The 25,356-nt window shown below is 38.4% G+C and overlaps 1 protein-coding gene across 1 annotated transcript in view; it reads right to left on the reverse strand.

Annotated features, from left to right (window-relative positions):
* Positions 1 to 2,626: 2,626 nt before the first annotated feature.
* LOC126473191 (regulator of telomere elongation helicase 1 homolog) overlaps positions 2,627 to 25,356 on the reverse strand; it is a 117,956-nt gene continuing 95,226 nt past the window's right edge. The window contains exons 13-16 of the mRNA XM_050100086.1: positions 19,029 to 19,565; positions 18,631 to 18,775; positions 13,331 to 13,458; positions 2,627 to 2,904 (exon numbers count right to left, since the gene is read on the reverse strand). Of these exons, the coding sequence (XP_049956043.1) occupies positions 13,379 to 13,458; positions 18,631 to 18,775; positions 19,029 to 19,565 (762 nt within the window). The 3' untranslated portion in view covers positions 2,627 to 2,904; positions 13,331 to 13,378. The remainder of the gene's footprint in view (positions 2,905 to 13,330; positions 13,459 to 18,630; positions 18,776 to 19,028; positions 19,566 to 25,356) is intronic.

The following is a 25,356-nucleotide window of genomic DNA, read 5'->3' on the forward strand; positions in this document are numbered from 1 at the left end:
CTGGAGAGTGTTGATGAACTTACAAAACAAATGGATATCAAATTTTCTGCAGATCCAAGCTGGTTGGAATATTTCAAGAAAAGGAATAGCACAGTGTCAAAAATGCAACATGCATCATTCAACTCAAAATTCTTTACTGGCCCTCAGTTTCATATTAGACATTTTTCACTATATCTGTATGCAGACGTTTCAGTTTTGTATGTCTTCTGTTTATATGCCCACTTCCTCTAGATCCTTTGTAACATTCATGAACCAGGGAATTCTTGTTTTCAATTTCGAGACAAAGATGTTAAAGATGAGTTTAGTCCACTGGGAGTCATTCATTCTCGGTTATAACGTGGACACAGTGTTTGTAAGTTGTGTCCCTATTTGTGAAAACCAGCTAATCCAATTACAACTAACAAACCAAGAGAGCAAAAGAGGAACATCTCCTCCCCTGGAATGAGGTGAGATCACAAACACAATACTTACAGACTGAAAAACAACAAGTCTGCTGGAGAAAATCCCATAATAGCAGTATTATGGAAGTCTGAGCCTGAAGCATCAGTAGATGTTTTCCAAAAAACCATAGTAAACATATGAGAGAAGAAGAACTATGAGATGAGTGGAAATTGGCCACAATTCTTCCACTGCATAAGCAAGGAAATAGTGAATTTACGAATCATTATCACGTTATCGCATTACTCTCAGTTAACACACAAGATCCTGTTACCACCCATCTTAAACTTCCTAGAACACCTCAAGCATAAACTGGGAGAAAATCAAGGAGAATAGTGGAAAGGCCAGTCAACAGGAGAATAAATAGTGAATCTGAAAATGTTAATAAGATATTATACACTGAGGAGAAGACAGTAGATCCCTGCATTAACAAATTTTTAAAAGCTATAGGATTTCATACATCATCATGGGCTTAACATACTGTCAGAAATTGTAGTTGTTGAATAAAAGGTAGGGATTATAAGAGTAACAGTGACAGCACGAAGTCTAAAACAAAATTTCAAGCATGTTTCTCAAACCGTCTGAAGTCAAAAAAGTAGTTTGGTAGGGAGATGGACACTTGCTACTTTTGTTAAACTATGTTTTGGGTAAAATAGTTAATAATACAGCACGGAATTAACCTATTTACAACTTTAAGGATTGGGAGTAAGAATAATGGTGTCAAAATAGACTATTTTGCTTTTCCACATGATCTAGTAATAACAAAAAAATATTTTGAACAGTAACAGAACAAATTTTCTTCATTGTGTATTTAAAAAATAGACATATGCAATATTTTGACTGTTGGTTCCTCATAAAAACAAGAAGAAAAGTTTAAATCAAAATGATACCTCAGTATCAATACATTCTATTTTTTCCAATTTTGGTAGTTCTTGACTGCCCATACTGAACACATTTTGCTCAAAATGTAACAAAAACTAATTACACAAAATTTTTGCATTGCAGAACAGTTCAATTTGGGAAGACAAAGTTTCTAAGTTCATTGACTGAGTATTCATCCGCAGTGTGCCAACGGCCACGACGTGTATTATTAGCAAGTAGGCTTGGCAAGCAGGCTGGCAGAAACAGCAATCTTAGCTAGGCAGTGAGCGACTGCAATAGGTTCAGCAGGCAATGTGCGACGCGTGGTCCCATAATGTTATGCAAGAAGCACAATTCATTTCACAACTTCACTTTCCGCGGGTTTGTAGAGAGAGCTGACATACCAAAATAAAATGTAGCAGTGGGAGAGACTGAAGGCTAGGAATAAAGGAGGGCAGTTCAGTCATTACAGATGACATCTAATAGCAAAACCCCCTCCCCAGCTGTAACAAATACACCAACCAAAAGGCCAGTAGCGACTCGATCGGAGCGTCAATGACGTGTACCTCATTCACACTCAACTCTCTGATTACTATTAGGTAAGAGTTTGTGCACGAATGTTCCAGTTCTCCAGTACATCTCTGCTACACTGTTGGGCGAGGTTGACTGCATCTATGTGAGCTACCGGGAGCCATCTTCAAAACTGGAATAACAACTGCCACTGATGGACCACTCAGGAAACAGTCACAATGACACCAAGCATGGGCACAAGCTGCTCTAACATTGCAGCCTCTGATCCACCACCAGCTTGCTGAAGGGCGGGTTAGGATTGGCAAACAGCACATCACGACAATGCAGTCACATGATGGGCAGAAGCGTTGATCATCACGACAAGTGACAACATGACAACATGCAGTGCCTGGTAGGGCGATAGTGTCAAGCACCACAACATCCAATGACATCACAATGTGATGTGGAAGGCAAGAGAAGACATGGAACGGATCGAGCATTCCCACATCCACTTGGAGTTACAGTCAGAGGGCCACAGTAGCAGACGGACGTGAGGACCCGCATCCAGGACCTAGCGGAGAATGGAAGACGCTGTCTAGATTGTAAAATTACTGAATAAACAGGTCTTACAACTGATTCTTCTGTTACTGAATCTGCCAACGCATCCAGGAACCTACCATGACCATCCTGCACACAGTACGGGCATCAGCTCTAATGGTGTTAATTGTCCATCAGATAAATTCTTTTCCAGATGTGTACACAAAAGAATATATTTAGTTTGTAGACACCAAACTGTTTTATTCTGCACAACAACAATATATGTCATAAATATAAAAATTATCTATAAAAATATAAAAAATTACAAAATATATAATACAAAAATATCATTTATGGTTCAATGAGAATTATATGCAATTAAAAATATTTCAGAAATATGTTTACATGTAATTCTCATTTTGATCACAAGTATGAAATACTGATGGATCTAGATATAAATATTATCTTCTTTTGTCCTCTTCAGCCAATGATCAAAATGATTGTTGTAACGTTCAACTGTTGTTTCATTTTCTCCGCTGCTTCCAACCAATCAGGTACCTGCATAAAATGAACCACATCATTAATTTTTTTTTTAAAGTGGGAGACTCAGGAAAAGCAAATTGTTCTTGCAGGTCAGTGCAAGCAGCCAACAATAGAACAATGTTTGCAGCTCTTCCTTATAAAACATAAAAATAACATAAAAAATAAGTACACAACAAGAATGGTAAAAATTGATGAGTCTGCGTACACTGATAGGACATGTGACTATACAGAGTGATCATTATTAATGTTCAAAAATACCCAAAGTGATGTAGATGATCCTGAGACAAATAATTTAATACAAGACACAGTGGGCTGCAAATGTCGGGAAATACCCCAGAAGTGGATGTCACCAGATGACATACCTCACCGCATGTGCAATGGTTGGGCTTGTCAAGCCTAATCTCGCTATTAGGACAGTGCAACACATCGCTCCGCTAGGCTACGCCGTTTTCATGAATGTGTACCAATTCATCATAGTCTACCAATACAGCAAGCACTACAATATCACATCAGATAAATCAAGAACAAATGCAGAATACCTTAATAAGCAGTGAGTAGCACTGTCCCTGCCAGCAAGGATAGGATCAACAAGCCCAACTGCTGCATGTGTGATGAGGTTCACCATCTGGTGACATCAAATGTTCCACATTTATCATCCACTACTGGGGTATTTCTTGATATTTGCAGCCCCATGTGTCTTACTTTAAATTACTTGTCTTAGCGTCCCCCACATCATTTTGGGGTTTTTAAACATTTATAAGAATCATCCTGTAGAATGATTACAAAAGTACAATAAACAGATGATAGAGCTCTCTCTGCAAGTATAACAGTATGGGAAAGTTCTCTCGGGACTGGTTAAATGTGACTCTGAACGAGATTAATGAGCCTCTAGAGACAACTTGATCTACAGATGTTGCAAATGATTCTCAATAGATCAACAGTGCATCAGTGTTAACATTCATTCTGATCATTCTCATTTTTCTTCTGTGACAGATCTGGGGGTTACATTATCATAGGAGTGGCCCAGCTTACTGCTGATGATGCAATGACAGATGCGCTTTCTGCACACAAGAAACGTGTTGCTGGAAGAGTGAGCTGTTATTTTGTTCCTTTGTTGAAGAAAGGCAAGTGAAGTCTGAATGAACATATACTGTACTATCTTGAATGCAGTAAAAATGCAATCCTATCAAAGTACCCAATAATTCAAATTTAAAATGTTGTCACATACCACTCTAAGCAAGTCCGAGAGTGTACACAAAATTTCAAACTATTCTAAATTAAAGGTGTCTACATCATCCAAACTTGAATGCACCATATTAAATCTCAACAGAGTTTAGTCGTTTTAAATTTATAAACCTTCTTTTACAAACTCTAAAGGAATAAAACGGGTCATGTAAAATCTACTATGCATACCATTATTGTTTCCATGTTAAATTATGCCTCTAGTGGCAAAAATTTGTATCACATCCTGCTTACTGTGTGGCATTTTCTCAAATAATGCAAAGTGCATACTTGGGTAAAAAAAACTCATGTCATTATAATCAGCACTCTGCACAGCCAGTTCTGGCATCAGTTATACTGAATGTTGATATTCCACTAAAACTACATTGATTTTAACATAAAACTTTTCCATATATAAATACACCTTTTTCAGCCCTTATTTTTGTAAATAACCACTGAAAATGACTGTACAGCAGCAAATATTTCACCAAAATTCAGTATCCTCAAAAATTCACATAATCTGCTACATGCTTGTGACACATGACTAATGTCATTGAAAAGTATGATCAAACCATTAAACAAAGCATGTTTGCAACGAAAAAATTGTCCTGTGGAGAACAAATATGGAGATCACTATAAAAAACTCATAAATTATAACACAAAAGTATTTGTAAAACTTCTGTTGACTCCTGTTCTTAACTCACTTGTTGTTTGGAGTCTTAATGATAAGCTGAATTTACTGTGTGTATCTAATGAGGAGGTATTGAATAGAAATGGAGAGAAGAGAAATTTGTGGCTCAACTTGACTAGAAGAAGGGATCGGTTGGTAGGGCATATTCTGAGGCATCAAGGGATCACCAGTTTAGTATTGGAGGGCAGCTTGGAGGGCAGCTTGGAGGGTAAAAATCATGGAGGGAGACCAAGAGATGAATACACTCAGAAGGATGTACGTTGCAGTAGGTACTGGGAGATGAAGATGCTTGCACAGGATAGAGTAGCATGGAGAGATGCATCAAACCAGTCTCTGGACTGAAGACCACAACAACAACAACAACAACATGTAATATGCAGTTGTAACCAGTCTTGGACACTAGTATCACTGCACAGGATGAGATCTGATTATTACGCTGGATCTTCAGAGTAACCTTAGGGGTTTTTACTCCACCACTAAAATATTAATATCTACCACATCTAGTCAATAAAGCATTTCTCTTCCTTGATTCTATAATGGCCTTGTTACTTGTTGCCAATTATGGCAGAAAAGCTGTACAGACTAAAAAGTGGCAACTCACAAGCAGTCAACAGACAGAAATCAGCATTCACATGATCAAAAGTGGCAGTTCATTAGAGTCAGCACAAACAAACTATTTGACTAAACTTGTGAGCACCTGCCATCAGCCATACACGTTCGTAAGTGCACTACATCTGCGTTGTATATGATGGCCTGCTGACTCATAACAACTGCAGCCTTTGTCAATGCACAGTCATTAAAAGGTAAAACTGTACTGCTAAATACAATCTGGTATACCACATTAAACATCAGAAGAACAGATGTTTAATACCTTGACAACTCTCATTTTGAAATCCGGCCACATCCCACCAAATATGAGATCTAGGAATCCTATCAAACTTTTAACTTAATCGGTTGTAACTTAGTTCACTCATTTACAATAACACAACCAGTAACTCATATGAAATAATTATATGTGGTGTGCACTGAGAAGGGGTCAAAGCCTGTTTTTAGGGTCTAGTCTTCTAACAGGCGTAGAATCAACTGCAACTCATGAGCTTTGACATTAAAGTTGGTGGAGTAACTAAATGAGTATAAAATCATCCTCATATAATGAACTGTAGCTGTACATGTGGTGCTATTTATTTGTTTTCACATGTATAGTCACATTCACATAACTTTTCTGAATACATCTCACCCCAGTATACCTTCAACAAAGAACTGGAAAATTTGCTGTTGAAGGAAGAGCTGCAATAAATCTGGCAGCTGTCCATAGAACCTCTATTTATGGAATTATCACAGAATGATATTTTCAGGAAAGCCATCTGCGAGCCAAGTTATTAAGACGTCATCCGATTTTTCATTTGGAGCATGAAACAAATCTCAGCAGCAATTAATTGCTCCTAATAATAGCTTTCCTGCATAAAATGTCTGTGGTGTGCTATGATAACATCTTGTTCAGGCTGAATCCTTCTGTGGCTCAAAAAGTGGTACCACAAGCATTCCTCTCTGATTACCTAGTTACTATTCTTGAACGAAATTTGGTCATATCTCGATGTCCCCATTGCACTTAAAGTAGCTCCTTCGTTGGGGAAGAAAAATTCAGTCTATGAATAAAAAACATATTTCAAGATCAGATTTTTAAAGGCTTTCTCATTTCTGCAATGAGGCAAATTTTGTGATTACCTATTTCCTACTATAACTGGTGAACTATTCTTTTGTAAAGGCAAGCCAAGGGATTAATTACTGTTAGGAAAGAATTTTTTTGTTATTGTAAATAGCTTAATTTTGTCTGATTGAAACTGAAATTAAAGAACGGTATTGTATCCCATATTATAAACCATTCACGATTGTAAGGTCTAGCTGGGCACTATCTATATACAACAGATTTTAGCTATAGTTGGAGACAGTAACCACTTATGGTACTGCTTTCGCTGTCCCTGTCTGGATGGAAATTTTAAATGTGAAGATAAATTTTCCTGGTTTTGGAAAGTTCACCAGACATACATACTTTTTGCCATTGGTTTCTAAAAATAATGATAATTTGTAACAGAATCAATTATTTTTGTAAAAGTGGAAAATACTTAATTATTTACAAGTTGTGTGGCATCTTCAATCCGAGTGAGATGACCAGATTCCACCTTATAATTTTTAAAGGTAAAAGTATAAAGAAAGAAATAATATTACAATGAAGGAAAGATACTACAAAATCCACCGTGAAACACAATGAATCCTAAGATAGGAGAAAAGGGAACATTACAATAATATGATAAGAGAACTAGAGTCCAATTTCAATCATCACAGAGCAAGACAGTTGCATCAAAATTTTTAAAAAAATCTTTAGGTAAATTCACTAAAAGAGAACAGATTATAAAGGATCAGCACAGGAAAACACTGACCAACAGAGTGACATACAATAAGATGGAAAACATACTTTTCACAACTACTCTACTATGTCGGGCCCTGGTGGTCTAGTGGTAAAGTGCTTGACCGGAAACCAAAAGGGCACGTGATCGATTCCTGGTTGGACCTTGGAGTGTTCAGTCTTCGATTTAACCTAGCCTTTACCTTTCAATGATGTGAAGGATTGCCAGGAACAACACATGGTTCAGATTCCACATTAAACTGTAGGATCCCTTTCCCTGATCGGACAACTGGGGTAGGTTAGGGGCATGAAAGTCAACAAAGTGGCGTCCAATTGAAAGACTTGCACCAGGCCAGTGTCCCACACAAAATTATAATTATTGTAACAACTTTACTGTAATGATTGACAGTCTTACTTTAAACGTGAAGAACCAGGTACGGCTTATGTATAAGTCACCACCCCAATAGTTAATGAAGTACAGCAAGTAATAAAGAATAACAATACTTGTGAAGACCAGATATGTATTGAGTTATTTACAATTTGGAAAACAGAAACCACACCTGAAGCCTGGAAAAGTGCAGGTGTATGTCCCATATTTAAGAAGAATGATTCCCTCGTGTTCAATAACTACAGAGCAACTGCTTTACTGGGTGTCACTTATAAAATCCTACAGATTTTCCTATTAACCAGGCTGATCCCCATAACTGAAGGACTAATTTAGGACTACCAATGCAGTTTCTGCAGAAAAACATGATCCAGTCACATTAACGTGACCACCACCTATGTTCAATGTCAATGTGCAATAACAACAGTCCAACATCAGGTGGCAGAACTAGCATTGGAGGATATATAAAGCATGTTGGGGGATGTGGAAAACAGTGCAGTAATTATTGTAACGTGGGGAGTGGCAGCTGGCCTTTTCAGATGAATCGTATTTTAAGCTCCATCAGACAGATGGCTATTGGTGTGTACAGTGTGAAATGTGCAAAATCAGAAACCCTGCAACAATCATCAGAAGGAGGGGGGAGTATTATGGTCTAGGGAATGTTTTCGTGGCATTCCCTGGATCATCGTAAGTACAAATCTATCCTCGGGGACCATGTCCACCTCTACATGCAATTTGTTTCCCCTCGGCACAATGGCATCTACCAGCAGAACAATGCAATGTGTCACACATTTCACAGTGTACATACGTAGTTTGAAGAGCACCAGGATGAGTTTACCATGCTCCCCTGGCATTTACACCCAATCAAGAATCTGTGTGAACACTACAAGCAGGCTGTATGTGCCATGGATCCTCAACCGAGAAACCTAGTGCAACTGGCCTCGGCACTAGAGTTGGCGTGGCTCACACCTCTGTTAACACCTTCCAGAACGTCACTGACTCTCTTCCTGCACATCTTGCAGTCGGTTCCGCTGCAAAAGGTAGTTAATTCCAGCTTTGGACAAGTGGTCACGTTAATGTGACTGGAAAGTGTAGATCTATACTACATCATTTATTCACTCCAAGACAAATAACTGAGAAGATGTAGGAATTGAGTGTAGATGTTCACATTTTCAAAAAGACCCACCATGGCATACACTGACAGTCCTAAATATAACAAAGGAATCTGAAATACTCTCAAAATTGATCAGATTAGTTAAAATGTGTATAGAATACATTTTATATCATATAAAGACACCTGTAGGAGAACCTGAAAATTTTAGTGTGTACACTGGACTGAGGCATGGAGATGCCAATTCACCTATTTTATTTAATCTCATCACAGAGGCAACAGATTGAGAATTTATTAACATTAATCCACAAGGGACCCACCTGCAGGGTTAACAGTACTAAACTTGGCTATGCAGATGATGTATCATTAATATGTGGTTCCAAAACAGAATTAATCTGAATTATGCAAAATTATTATAAAATTGCTGAGAAAACAGTATTAGACATTAATGAAGAAAAGACAGAATATCTTATTATAACCAAGAAAATCTGAAGTGCTGCACCTTTGGCTGTAGATGTATTCACTTCAAGACATTTAGCTGTTTCAAGTACTTGGGAAATGTTTTTACTAACAACAGTAGGACAGATATAGAGATAGGTACACGTCTAGCAATAATGATTAAGATACTTTTCAGTTTTATCAATATCTTAAGGAAAATATTACTTAATAGTAACTTCAAAATTCACTTGCACAAACTGACTATTATACCAACAACATTTTATATGGATGTGAAGTATTAATATTTAGAAACAAAGATGTAGAAAAAATATTAATATTCAAAAGAAAAATATTAATGACATTTTTTAGATCTGAATGTGATGACAACAACATGGAATGGAGGATACGAAAAATGAAGAACTTCGATGAAGAATTGACTATCTAAAACAGCATTTTGCAGGACAATACGAGAAAAATTTTTAGACCTGAATGTGATGAAAATAACATGGAAACAAGCACTGAAAACTCTATGTAGAAATATCAACAATATAAGAAAAGATACATTGCTACTTACTGTAAAGAAGACACGTTAAGTAGTTGTAGACAAGCACAATTAAAAGCTTTTGGCCACAGCCTTCATCAGCAAAAAAGAAACATACACCATTCATACACACAATCAAGCACACCTCATGCACACATCACTGTCAGTGCAGGCAGAACTGTACCAAATCTACATAATTACATTACCAAACACACTGTGTCTTGCATTGTATTGTGATGTTATCTGTAGGCTCATTTTCTGTCTGTCAATGGCTGTTTTTTATTTTTTTTTATTTTAGAAAGACCTATTCTGTGTAATATTGCCCAACTTCACATCTGTTAAACATTAGAAATGGATTACAATTGGGTTCTAATCCTGTGACTGCAATATTATGAAACTAAAAATTTTTCTCTCTATTTTTAATATAAAAGTTTTATATTGTACCCTATCTCACTGATACAGAGTAACCAGTCTAAACAGAACTATCAGTTCACTTTCACGTACTAATGCCATACTCGCATCCTGTAGCTTTATAGCAAAATTTTAAAAGAAATTTGATTGGTGCAAAACATCTTGAGCTTTAAAGAGTGCCCTCTAATATAAAATGATACCATGCAAGTATGGTTCTAGTATGTGACTGTGAACTGATAGTGCTGTTAAGACGGGTTACTATGTAATTACAAAATATGTAAATTCAAAATTAAAAACCAATTGTAATTTATTGTTATTTTTGTATACATTTGTAGATAGCTGACATTGCCTGAAACAGGTCTTTTTGAAAATTAAAAATAAATAAATAAAAGTAAAAAATAAAAACAGCAATTGACATAAAGAAGGACTGCAAGTGACTCCCTATGACCAGTATATCCAGTTTTTATTACCTATGAATGTTCCACATTATGTGATTTTTGTAGCTCATGGGCTCAGGCTCTCTGGTTTATTGTAGACTGTTTCATGAAAAACTTATCATACTAATCTCCACAGTCACCCTGTGGCATGTAATAAGACTGGTGTGTGCCACGATGTTTGGTACACATCACAGTCATGTAAAACACTCCCATACTCTCAATGCTCAAGCAAGATGATGATAAACTCAAACTCTTACATGAGCATTTTTTGCTTTCATTATTATTCACTGTACAATCAGCCCTATTAATTATATTAAAAACTGACTGTCAATCCTGACAGTGTGCAGTGTCACTTTTCTGTCACTAATGATAAAGAACATTCATTGTTACTTGGTATATGGCTGCCTATTAAGTAACCTTGAAGATTTGGGGATGGGTAAATTTATGATACGTTGAACCATTTGCAGGATAATATTCTCAAATGCAGTTAACACACTATTCAGCATTCTAGTGGTATGCAAATATGCAATGTATGTTTATGCCTTCAACAACATTTACTAAGCTGAAATTGATGATTCCTTGAAGCAATGATGTCACAGTGGTCTTATTTTGGCAGTGACGAGGTGATTTCATATTCACATGATGACCCTTTTCCAAACACTTGTGGTCTCACACAGTAGCTTTTAGTGGAAGTCAACAAGCTGCACACACACACACAAAAGAAAACATACTTTTGATGAAAAGTGCTAAATCAGATATGATAAAAACTATGGTGATATAAATCCTTCCAAACCTATTGAAGTTTCAACAGGCACTGGTGCCAACCTCCAACTTCAGCCATCCCACATCACTGCCCTAGTACCCAAGGAAAGCTAATAAAGGCTGCCTGTAGCAGGAAATCAGCCTTCTTACTTTGAAAGTATCATCTTTGCAACTATTCCATTAACTGATTCCATTAACTGATCGTCCTTGTTTACCTTGGACTGTGATATTTTTGCCAGACTTTGCTTCTTCCCTTCACTTTTCTGAACTTTAGTGTCATGCCATTCTATATTGTTATTATATCCTGTTTAACTGTGTGTACTAGTATCTGCCTAACAGTGTCACGTTCCACTACCGCATTTACTCGAATCCAAGCCGCACTCGATTCTAAGCCGCACCTGAAAAATGAGACTCGAAATAAAAGAAAAAAAAATTCCCGAATCTAAGCCGCACCTGAAATTTGAGACTCGAAATTCAAGGGGAGAGAAAAGTTTTAGGCCGCACCTCCAAATCGAAACAAAGTTGGTCCATTGTAATATGAGACACAATTTAGGTCGAATGAATGACGATACAGCTACAGTAGTTTGGTTCGAGTCGTAAGCTTAGCAGTTAAGGTTCACCAGGTAGCCATTGCTAAGCGTCAGGCACTCCGTCCGTATTTATACGGGTACCCTTCCTTTTTCACGTGCTTCGTCTGGTTTGAATCGATTGCTTATTTTTCTTTGATCTGATAAGTGCCGTCTTCTTTGTTATAGGTGTTTACGTCACTCTAAGCTGAAAATGCATTACTATACTGTGTCATGCATTGTTTGTCGCATTATGATAGTGCGTGTTTACGGCCTGTCGCCGCTCGCGGGATGGCTTGCTTTTGTGCGCGCTACCGCCGCTTACAATTTTTTTAAAAAAAGAGAGAGGAATCGTCTCATTAGCGAAACAATGGCAAGAGACTGCTATTTGTTGTTACTTACACTGCTGCTCTCTTTGATAATGATCAACAAGAACCAAATAATAGACTGCGTATGATAGAACATGTTCTGAACGAGAGTTGGGCGAAAATTTTTCACCGTTTGAAAATCTTTGCGGCCGCTTCTTTAGTACATCAAATTCTGCATAGAAATTAGAGTCATCTTAGATTTAAAAATCTAGTCAGTTGCTGTGCTTCATTTCTGACTGTATCACTATTACACATAAGAATAATACGAATATAAACATGACACGATACGTATATTCTTCCGCGTTTGCTGTTGTCTCACTCTAGTTTCGTAGTTTATTAGGCAGACAGGATTTAAACGAGATAGCAGCAAACATGCAAGAATACATGGCAAAATGTTTATATTCGTATTATTCTTATGGTGAAGAGAATACTGAATGTGATTCACATTTCATCAGGTTCCTATTAGCAATCATCTCTTCTCACTGGTTGGAAAAAATTCAGAACGTAGTGTTGGCCATATTGACAAACATCCCAAACAATCTTGCCAGTCGGATTTTCGTAGTACATTGAAATTCTGCTACATTCTAAGATGAACAATACGGAATTTGTCTTTACTTCGTTGGATAATGTATGAAAATGCAGTGGTCGAAACTCGGGGCGGAGAAAAAAAAGCTCGTCTTCTACCTTTTCTTTTAAATTTATTTACTGATGCAGAGGTTTTGGCGCCAGTATCTATCTTTGTGCCTACAAAGCATGCCTGTGTAGTGCTACATATATTTGACGGCAGAAGTTAGTTGTGGTGGGACCTACCAAAATTTTTCAGAACTTCCGCTTGCTTTGCACTCGATTCTAAGCCGCAGGCGGTTTTTTGGATTACAAAAACCGGAAAAAAAGTGCGGCTTAGATTCGAGTAAATACGGTATCTGTGCCTTTTCCAACTGTGCTCAGAGTACAACTTCAATTCAGTATCCATTAAAGCAAACCATGTCTTGTTTAAATAAACACTGTCTCACATCATGGCAAAAGCATTTATGCTGTCCATGACATCTGCAACAGGTAGCAACTGAAAAAGAATATTTGAAATACACACAGCTAAATATACCAACCTAAGAGTCAGATCTTGAGCACAGCTTGTCATTACAACCTTTTGCATCTCAAACAGTTGTCACATTCCAAAGTTCACACATTCGGTAAAATTCACCTTCATGATCCTCCTTTAAAAATGCTCGGAAACCTGTGAACAGAAATTAATTCTGAGTATGTATAAAGTTACGCTGTACAGTGGTGGAGAGGAGAGGGAAATGGAGGCAGGGGAAAGGTAAAAGAGGGTAGTTAGGTGGAGGGGGGGTAGAAGGGGGAGCCACTGTTGTGGTTTTATAGTTGAGATACACCCACCGTCAACTACGACACATCTCTTCTACATGGTGTGCAGTTGCCTTTCATTATACCATTGGTCGTATTCAATTAACAATTTTCTGTTAATATATTAATATTTACATGTACATAAAAGAAATCAGACAAATAATGTGACAATACATCATACATATGGCAAGTAGCAGAAATTTTGTACTTGTCTGGGCAGCTTCACTACTCTGCCATCACATCTGAAACTTGTTCAATGAAAGATCCAAATTGCAATATCAGTCATTCGAATTCAGATACTTTAAATTCTAAATCAGCCACCAAGAACACAAGGAAGCTATGCTTCTCTGTTTGTTTGCTTGTTTGTTTGTTTTTTTTTTCACATTTTCTCTCTGCTCACTTGCACATGTACTTCAGCAGATTAGCGAAGCATCATCAGAAGGAAACATCCTGCAGGAATTCTTCAATTGCATATAATGATATTTAAATTTTACACACACACACACACACACACACACACACATAGAGGTACTCAGGCAAGCACAACACCACGCACAACCAGGTAGGACATCAGCAGCCACAGACGGTGGTAGTGTGTGTGTGTGTGTGTGTGTGTGTGTGTGTGTGTGCACTTTTGAAGAAAACCTTTTGGCCAAAAGCTCATTTGTTTAGCAATCTTTTTGTTGTGCCTGTCTGTGACTCAGTATCTCCATTATAAGGAGAGTGGCAATTGGTCTTTTTCATAATATTGTCATTATTCCATCCTGGAGTTTCCATTGTTTAAATATAAGGTTATCTATATGCCAAACACTTTTCATGTCTGATACATCCTCAATATCCTGACACGTATTTCATTTCTTGCTACACATATGCACTCTTGAAGTGTAAGCCTTCCCACAGAGGGGTGAGTTGTATACCTCAATAACGCAGAGACACATACGACAGGTGCAATCAAATTGGAGGGGTATCTGCAGAGAGGTCAAAATAACATGTAGTTCCTGAAAAGAGACAACAGTCATCTTAATAGATGAAGTGCAGCACACCACCTGACTGATCAGCCCTTGCAACATTAGTCATCATGGTCTCTCTGTGATACTGTGACATGCCTGAAAGCTGGCAAAAATCATAGCTTTTAAATTTGCTGAGGACATGCTACTCCACTGTGTGGTTTAATGACAATGGGGACTATTCATGAGGATGCTGTCATCACATGATAACAATTTTCTTAGACCTGTTTTCGTTGCTATTTTCCAAAAGTAATGGTCTGACAACAAACCAGGAATAACAGCCAAATATGTTCACCTGGCAGACCACACACATTCATTTGAGTGCCACATCATATACCTCAACCCCATAAAACTTTCTTCCACAGTCAACAGATATACAATGGTGCTCTTTCAGTATATTTTGGATTTTGGTGATCCATACTGATTATTTCTTAGCCCTCACACAATGATAATTCAGCTTATTGCTTCTTTTATAGTTTCACATCACAATATCATCATCATCATCACTACCAGTGGCCCTAAGCACTTATAAACCTTATGAAATCTCTTACAGAAAGACCTAATAGACCCCTATGATCATGTATTATTCAGATTCATTTGATTATCTTCAGTGACTTCTGGCAGGAAACAACTGTATGATGGTGGTGGTGGTGGTGGTGGTAGTGGTGGTTGTGATAAATGCATTGTTCCTGAATGCAAGGTCTTATGTCACAGACTGAGCATTCAGTGGGGTGTTAGGAGCATGTGAGGTGACAGATAGCTGTCAGCAGTTATCAAATAAGTTAACTGTTGACAAACAAGCTTATTTAAACAGTTTCCCGTTTCAGTATTTTTGTTCACTCAAAGATACATTATTTTGCGAAGATACTCACTATTATTGTGACAAAAAATATTTTTCTTAACAAAGTGATTACATTCACCATTCTATTTTTGTTGTTATTTGACATGTCTATGCTACATTCACCTGCATCTGGCTAGTGCATGAATGTAATAACAGAATTTGACCCTTACAATTATCTTGCACCTTAGACAGAGATGTGCTCCTTTTCTGCTAACAGTATTCATACACACTACTTCTTAACAGACTATGAGCAGCTTACACTGAGCTGAAATTGTGATTCCATTGCTACAAAAATCATATGTAGCACCAGTAAAATTTGTGATTCCTTCGCATGAGATCCTACATGTCTTTTCAACACTTCCATGACTTGTATGTGTCTTATCACAAATAAATGAAAACAAAAAGAATATTCTTCAACAGTCAAACTGAAAAAATATCTAGATAATGCGATACAACTGTATTACCTGTCAGCTCAAACACAAATACAGTTATGTACAAACAAATGATGTACAGAACGAGAGTTTCACTCTGCAGCGGAGTGTGCGCTGATATGAAACTTCCTGGCAGATTAAAACTGGTTGCCGGACCGAGACTAGAACTCTGAACCTTTACATTTCACGGGCAAACGCCCTACTATCTGAGCAACCCAAGCACGACTCACGCCCCGCCCTCACAGCTTTAGTTCTGCCAATACATCGTCTCCTACCTTCCAAACTTCACAGAAGCTCTCCTGCGAACCTTTGATTATGTTAACGGCTACATCTGGCAGATAAACAAAGTCAGAGGTCTCAGCTCAGACATGGCTGACAGTGCGGTAGAATCTATGGCCGTATGTGTTCAGTTTTAGTATATAGGTGTCACTTTGTATAAACAAACTATCTTCAAAAGAGATATTACAACTAAAGAGAAATAAAAAATATTCCAACCTACCACATAGTAGTACCCCGACACAGTGAAACAGAAGCTAGTAGACCGTTCCAAGTAACAGGTGAGCAAGAGGAGAGAAGGGGGAGAGGAGTCCTTGTCGGAGCTGGAGATCTTGGTGACTTTCCTGCTTAATCCCACATTGTTTCCTCAAACTGAAGACATTGACTAGGCTAGTAAAGACACACATGGCTGTAAAAGCTGATGTTTCTGGCAGCATTTGTTCAGATGGAAAGGTACACCTAATTGAAAAGGAGACTTTCGCTGCAGTGGTGTTATTTGTAATTCCAGTGGGTGAATGTATTTACCAAGGGTGGCATGATGCTACTATCAGTTGCACATGCGGAGTTGACGGCTTCGCAGCCATTTCCTCATTTCTAGAGAGTTGTTTCTATATTTCATTTCATGACGAATTCCTCCCGATCAGCACAAAGAGTGGTTATCCAATTTCTTCACACAGAAGAGGAGCATGCATCACAAATTTAAAACAGGATGAAAGGACTGTATAGAGAGCAGTGTCTCACATGGTGTACAGTATCTGGTGGTGTCAGTGTTATGAGACTGGAATGTAAACTTCAAGGACATGCCATGCCCTGGGCAGATGCACATTATCACCACCAGTGCTATGATTTCGGTTGTGGAGGAGTTCATACAGATGAAAAATCAGATCACCACACATGATACTGTTGTTGAACTGTCAACATGCAAAGGAACAGTGTATCACAAACTCTCTGAGAAGCTTTGTTATGGCAAAGTTTGTGCACAGTGCATGTCCAAGCATCTTTCAGAAGACAGTGAAAATGGGTGTTAGTTTCGCCCTTCTGTTGAGATAAATACAGCAAGGAATGGATTTCTTTGCTAAGATTGTGGCAAGTGATAAAAGGTGGTGTCACCAGTTTGGCCCTGTCTACAAACAGATGAGTAGAGAGGGAGTGGTAACATTTGGGCTCGCCTCTTCAAAAAAAGCTCACTGTGCCACAAAGGCTGGAAACGCTCAGTTTCTTTTTCAATGAAGAAGGACCTCTACTTATCAACTGCCTACTTATCAACTGGCTAACATTGTGTACAACAGTTAATGTTGGGCAGTATTGCAATACATTTCTGAGGCTCAAGCAGACTATCAAGAACAAGTACAGGGGCAATTTCTCAAATGGGATAGCTCCTTCAGAAATATGAATGGGAGGTGCTAGAACATCCTCCTTACAGCCCCAGCATCTCCCCATGTGACTTGTATATCTTCGGCCCCTTAAAACAATCTCCGAAATTTCAGAAGTCCACCATGGCAAGGAAGTGCAGCACACTATGGAAAAACCAGATCCATCAGTGACCCGGGAGTTTCCTACACTGAAGCCTTCCAATCTCTTCCTACATGCTGGGATCGGTGTATCAATGTCAGTGGCAATTATGTACAGTCATACTGTTCCACGTGAACTGTAATTCTATAATTGTTATTAAAATTTCTTTCCACATAACTGTAATTGCATTTTCATTTGGGTACACCTTACATTAATTTATAAAGACACGAACATGTGAATAACAACACTTGATAATCAAAATTAATTAGAGAGAGCGCAGTTTCTTTATATCTTGAATGCATCTATAACAACAAGCATCAGTTTAAAGCTAAACCAAATGTTACATTGAAGAGAACACAGTCAGAAGAACATAGCAAAAACCAAAGCGAGAAAATGAAGATATTTTGAGAAAAAAAGAAAGCAACGATATCAGTAAAATAAGTACAATCATGCACCACAGCTGGGCATAATGATGTTAAAAAAAAATTGTAAAAGTTGCATGTATATTCAGTTTTTGTGACAAACGTTGTGGTAATAGCCTAAAAATTAATATAAATCAAACATAATAATGCATAAATATTAAACAAAAGCAAGTGCATGGCTAAGCTGAATTAAGGTACAGGGTGTTCAAAAAGTCTCTCCGCAGTGCCATATGATTGTTAGCTACACGTGCCATATAATTACAGGAATTGAACTGTGTATTCAACAACAGGGGCCACACTTTCAGCATTTAATGTGAAAATTTGCAAGTAAAAATGAATATTCAATAAATGAATAACTTTTATTTCACTGAGTTTCATTTCGGTATATTCAATGCGGCATACAGCACGCGCAGCTAACAATCATACGGCACTGCGGAGAGACTTTTTGAACAACCCGTATTTTATTCACATTATGAAACAGATCACAGAAAATATAGAAACATTAAGAATTTTTTTTCAGAATTCACAGTGTTATACACACATAAAAATATTTACCTAAGAAATATGGATTTAATTCCTTTGACCGTAAGAAAATATCTTTCAGTTGCAGAAGGAGCTTTTTCACATTACTTTCAGTCTTGTATTCTTTCACAACAGAGATAAATTTCTGATAATTTTCAGTATCAAGTGCACCTTTTACCTGAAAATATTTAACAAGTGTTAATTAAACAAACTAAACTTAATAGATGGTCACAGACTTAACTGTATAATTGTCTAAAATGGGGGAAGGGGGCAGCAGAGAGGGAGATGGAGAGGGAGGTGAGAATGGGCATATGGTGACAAAATAGGACTGTGAAACAACTCTGTTCTGAAACAACTTGATAATTTGCTGTTGAACCATTAAAGGTAGTTATAATGTTTAGTAAATATTAAGACAAATATAAATATCTTACCTTCTTTACATAATTTGTAATATCATCCAGTTTGTCTGTGCCAGATTTACTAGGTGCAGCTCTTGAAGAGGAACTGTATTTAGACACCTCTTTGAACCTGTTACTAGAAAGAGGCAAGGGGACTGCATTTTCTGAAGTGTTTTGATTTGATTCAGACAGCACATATGTGAAAGGTGCCATCTTCATCTTCTTCTTTTTGGCTGGTGGAGGTTGTGAACAGCTCCCTTTAATATCAATAGTACCTCTGTTCTTGGAGACACTGTCAGGCATTTCATTCAGCAAATTAATGCATGTAGTATGGGGTTCAAGAGCATCCAAAAGGCTTCCATTTGTGAAAGGATTGTTACTCATTGCTGGACTCTGAGTAGTGGAGGCACTAGTTGTATATTCATTCATTGACCATGAAGTCGCATTATCATCTGATGATTTATGACTGTCTTCCTTGGTGTTTAATAAACGACCAATTGCTGTTCCAAATGATGCTGGTACAGGTGGTAAAGAAACATCTGAAATACTTAACACAGATGCTGATGGAAACTGCAAAGCAAAATACCACAGTCCATTACAATAAACTAACAAGCACAATAAAAAATCATATACTTGGCCAACAGTTAAACAAGCACAAGTTCAAGTACAAATACAAATACAAGTACAAGTACATTTACACCTACATCTACATACATACTCTGCAAGCCACTGTATGATGCGTGGCGAAAGATATCTCGTACCACTACTACTCACTTTCTTTTCCGTTCCACTTGGAAACAGAGCAAGAGAAAAATGACTATCCACAAGCCTCTGTACATGCACTAATTTGTCTAATCTTCATGCCTCTTGGGTGGAATGTACATTGGTGGCAGTAGTCATTCTGCAGTCAGCTTCAAATGTCAGTTCTCCAAATTTTCAAAATAGTGTTCCACAAAAAGAACTTCCTCTTCCCTTCAGAGATTCCCATCCAAGTTCACGAAGTATCTCCATGATACTCGCATGTTGATAGAACATACCAGTAACAAACCTAGCAGCCCGCCTCTGAAATGTTTCAATGTCTTTCTTTAATTCAGTCTGGTGGGTATCCCAAACACTCGAGCAGGGCTCAGAAAATGGGTCATACTAGTGTTTATGCGCTCTCCTTTACAGATGAACCACAGTTTTAATCTTCCCATAAACCAAAGTTGACCATTCACCTTCCCTACTACTGTCCTTATGTGCTCATTCCATTTCATATCACTTTGCAAAGTTATGCCTAGATGTTTAATCAATGTGATTGTCAAGCAGCACATTACTAATACTATATTCAAACATTACAGGATTATTTCTTCTACTCATCTGCATTAGCTTCCATTCTTCTACATTTATACCTAGCTGCCATTCATCACACCAACTAGAAATTGTGTCCAAGTTGTATTGTATCCTACATCCACTCACCACCGACACCTTCCTGTACACCACAGCATTATCAGCAAACTTTTTTATACAACCATCCTTGTGCCAGGTCGTCTGGGGGACTACGGCTGTTCATCACTGTAAGAAAACTAAACACCTACAGCCATCCTTAAGTTATTGTGTAGCTACCAGTTTCGGCATTTCAATGCACCATCTTCAGGACTTAGTTGACACTGAAGGGGTTATTGCAATCCATATATATGATGTATCAGTGGCCAACAACTGCTTTACGCAGACTACCTATAATTGTGATGTCATCCATCCAAACATCAAATATCAACATTTTGGCATGTATGTTCACTGAGTGACCGATTAGATGATTTTGAACTGCTTACTGATTTCATGTAAGACCAAAACCTCTTAGGTTTCTTAGTTATATCCAATAAAAAAATAATGTAGCTTCGCACTGGCACTGCAAATGTTAGCTAATGCCTCTGACATGGACACAAGGAAAATTGTATACCATAGCTACTTAAACTCTGTTATACAGTATGGTATTGTTATTTGGGGAATTTTGAGCAAAATAACTCACATACTGATTTACAGAAAAGAATCATTACAAACGTGTGCTGTGCAGCCAAGGAAATCATGTATCTCACTATTTAAAAATCCTAAATTATTAACAGCCCAAATATATATATATATATATATATATATATATATATATATATGAATATAATAGAGGGAAACATTCCACGTGGGAAAAATATATCTAAAAAGAAAGATGATGAAACTTACCAAACAAAAGCGCTGGCAGGTCGATAGACACACAAACAAACACAAACATACACACAAAATTCTAGCTTTCGCAACCAATGGTTGCCTCGTCAGGAAAGAGGGAAGGAGAAGGAAAGACAAAAGGATATGGGTTTTAAGGGAGAGGGTAAGGAGTCATTCCAATCCCGGGAGCGGAAAGACTTACCTTAGGGGGAAAAAAGGGAAAAAAGGACAGGTATACACTCGCACACACACACACATATCCATCCACACCTACACAGACACAAGCAGACATTTGTAAAGGCAAAGAGTTTGGGCAGAGATGTCAGTCGGGGCAGATGTACAGAGGCAAAGATGAAGTTGAAAGACAGATGAGGTATGAGCGGCGGCAAATTGAAATTAGAAATTAGCGGAGATTGAGGCCTGGCGGATAGCGAGAAGAAAGGATATGCTGAAGGGCAAGTTCCCATCTCCGGAGTTCTGACAGGTTGGTGTTAGTGGGAAGTATCCAGATAACCCGGACGGTGTAACACTGTGCCAAGATGTGCTGGCCGTGCACCAAGGCATGTTTAGCCACAGGGTGATCCTCATTACCAACAAACACTGTCTGCCTGTGTCCATTCATGCGAATGGACAGTTTGTTGCTGGTCATTCCCACATAGAACGCTTCACAGTGTAGGCAGGTCAGTTGGTAAATCACGTGGGTGCTTTCACACGTGGCTCTGCCTTTGATCGTGTACACCTTCCGGGTTACAGGACTGGAATAGGTGGTGGTGGGAGGGTGCATGGGACAGGTTTTACACCGGGGGCGGTTACAGGGGTAGGAGCCAGAGGGTAGGGAAGGTGGTTTGGGGATTTCATAGGGATGAACTAAGAGGTTGCGAAGGTTAGGTGGACGGCGGAAAGACACTCTTGGTGGAGTGGGGAGGATTTCATGAAGGATGGATCTCATTTCTGGGCAGGATTTGAGGAAGTCTATCCTTCATGAAATCCTCCCCACTCCACCAAGAGTGTCTTTCCGCCGTCCACCTAACCTTCGCAACCTCTTAGTTCATCCCTATGAAATCCCCAAACCACCTTCCCTACCCTCTGGCTCCTACCCCTGTAACCGCCCCCGGTGTAAAACCTGTCCCATGCACCCTCCCACCACCACCTATTCCAGTCCTGTAACCCGGAAGGTGTACACGATCAAAGGCAGAGCCACGTGTGAAAGCACCCACGTGATTTACCAACTGACCTGCCTACACTGTGAAGCGTTCTATGTGGGAATGACCAGCAACAAACTGTCCATTCGCATGAATGGACACAGGCAGACAGTGTTTGTTGGTAATGAGGATCACCCTGTGGCTAAACATGCCTTGGTGCACGGCCAGCACATCTTGGCACAGTGTTACACCGTCCGGGTTATCTGGATACTTCCCACTAACACCAACCTGTCAGAACTCCGGAGATGGGAACTTGCCCTTCAGCATATCCTTTCTTCTCGCTATCCGCCAGGCCTCAATCTCCGCTAATTTCTAATTTCAATTTGCCGCCGCTCATACCTCATCTGTCTTTCAACTTCATCTTTGCCTCTGTACATCTGCCCCGACTGACATCTCTGCCCAAACTCTTTGCCTTTACAAATGTCTGCTTGTGTCTGTGTATGTGTGGATGGATATGTGTGTGTGTGTGCGAGTGTATACCTGTCCTTTTTTCCCTTTTTTCCCCCTAAGGTAAGTCTTTCCGCTCCCGGGATTGGAATGACTCCTTACCCTCTCCCTTAAAACCCATATCCTTTTGTCTTTCCTTCTCCTTCCCTCTTTCCTGACGAGGCAACCATTGGTTGCGAAAGCTAGAATTTTGTGTGTATGTTTGTGTTTGTTTGTGTGTCTATCGACCTGCCAGCGCTTTTGTTTGGTAAGTTTCATCATCTTTCTATATATATATATATATATATATATATATATATATATATATATATATATATATATATAACATGGCAGTTTAGAATTATGGAAGGAAAAATGTTTTGATCGCAGATATAATACAAGAGACAAAAATAATTGTATGCTCCCTGCTCGTCATTTAAACTTGTATGCTTAGACTCCCCAGCATAAGAGAAAGAAAATTTACAACAAACTAAAAGCCAAGAACATTCCGAGAATGAATTTAAATTTACTGAAAAGTGAGCTACATGATACAGTGGAACTTGGATTTCACATTCTCCGATTTAACGCTTTTCACGATTTTACACCAAAAATTTGTAGCCCCAGTGCTAAAAATTTCCCAATTTTACATTCCTTCCTAGTAAGGTAGTCACTGTCCTCACCCATCCAGCCCCCTCCCTTTTCCCATTCCAGCACTACACAGTCGTCATTTCACCGCCACACCCAGTCTTTTAATTTCTTTTTATTTCTCTACTTTCCGCTATTTACCCCCTCCGCAACTTCTCTCCTACCTCAGTCTAAACTGCAACACTTCACTATACGCCACTCCCACCATACTATCCCTCCCCCTCCCTGCCCCAGCCTTCTCCTTACCCCCACCCAGTTGCCACTCCCATCATACACTGGTGCTGCTGCTCACAGTGTGGTTTCAGCTCTCTGAGACTGCAGACGTGTGTGCAAGTTGCGTTTGCGTGTGTGTGTGTGTGTGTGTGTGTGTGTGTGTGTGTGTGTGTGTGTGTGTGTGTCTAATGGTGACAAAGGCCTTAATAGCCGAAAGCTATAACTGTGTGAATCTTTTTGTTGTGCCTGCCGCGACTCAGCATCTCCGCTATATGGTGAGTGGCAACTTTCCTTCTCTGGTACTGAAAATATACTTTTCGTGCAGATGATATGCTATGATAGAGATGTCACATGGAAATTGAACAAGGATTTGGCGATAGCACATTTTGAAGACCATCGTGTTCAAATATGACATGATAGAGTTGCAAAAACTACATATACTACTCATGTATATACTTTGCACAATCCATTGTAGATCATAAAGATTGGCAGCAGTGGTAGAGGGCACAAAGCAAAACTGTAGCACTTGAGCTTTCTTTCAAATTTACATTTTATACAGTGTACAGAAATTTACTGAGACAATTTATAATAAGCTTGTCATGTCAACTGGGGAAGCAAATTCATTTTTTCATGTGTCTGTTTCTCTCATCAAGCCTAAAATTACACTTTAATGACAGCGAGTATATGAAGTGCGGCTTGTAAGAAAAGCATTAATATAACAGCAATGTTGACAAAGTTTGTCAGGAAGCAGATGTCTACATATGCTTATGGTTTAACCACTTAGCTGCTGTGATGTTTTTGGTTTAATTCAGCACGTTCATCAGTTTTTTTCTTTTTCTGGGTGAGCACAGAGGATGATCTCTCAAAAAAGTGTGTTTTGAATGTACAATTTGTGGTCATAGCATGTTGGAAAATAGCTCGGTTACCTTGTACCCAGCTACCAATTTCAATTTTTTGATGAATTTTTACTTGCTGTTACACATCTGTGATGTTTTAAGTCCTGATGAAATTCATTACCAAAAATTATTGTATAAACATTTTATTCTACATTTAATTTCCTCCACTTGGACAGGTTTTATACAAAGTATTGGAGAGGATTGAGATTTTTAATCATATATGCCAATTGCCAATTATATGTGCCTTTTTTGTGTTAAATTTTTCTTAATTCTGCATTTTCCTCAATTTGGGTTTTTTAAGTCTGGACCGCACGAAAATGTACAATAGGGGTTTCACTGTACCCTACTTCAGCAATGCTACTAGTCAGTTGAGGATTTCATGAAGGATGAACTGAATATCTGTGGTAGGAGGATGTAGTTATCAACTATCTTGTTATGTAAACATAGATGTCTTTTTCACAAAAAGTTACATTGATGTTCAAATATTGCTCTATCTTATTAATTACAGTTAATATCAGTGAAGTCGTATTATCCTATTTTGACATGTCTCCTGTACCACAATTATATCATTAGTGCCTGTAAGCTATGAGGTGAATAAATCACAATCCTTGATGAACACATGTCACATTTCAGAAAAGTTCATTATATCAAGATCACTCAGAAATCGGCATTGTTCTATGGCATTCACGATGATTGATCCACTATGTGGCTTTACAGCCAAATATCTACATCTACATCAATTATCCGCAAACCATCTAATAGTGTGTGGTGGAGGGTACTTCT

Source organism: Schistocerca serialis, chromosome 4, assembly GCF_023864345.2.
Source record: "Schistocerca serialis cubense isolate TAMUIC-IGC-003099 chromosome 4, iqSchSeri2.2, whole genome shotgun sequence".
Classification (NCBI taxonomy): Eukaryota; Metazoa; Arthropoda; class Insecta; order Orthoptera; family Acrididae; genus Schistocerca; species Schistocerca serialis.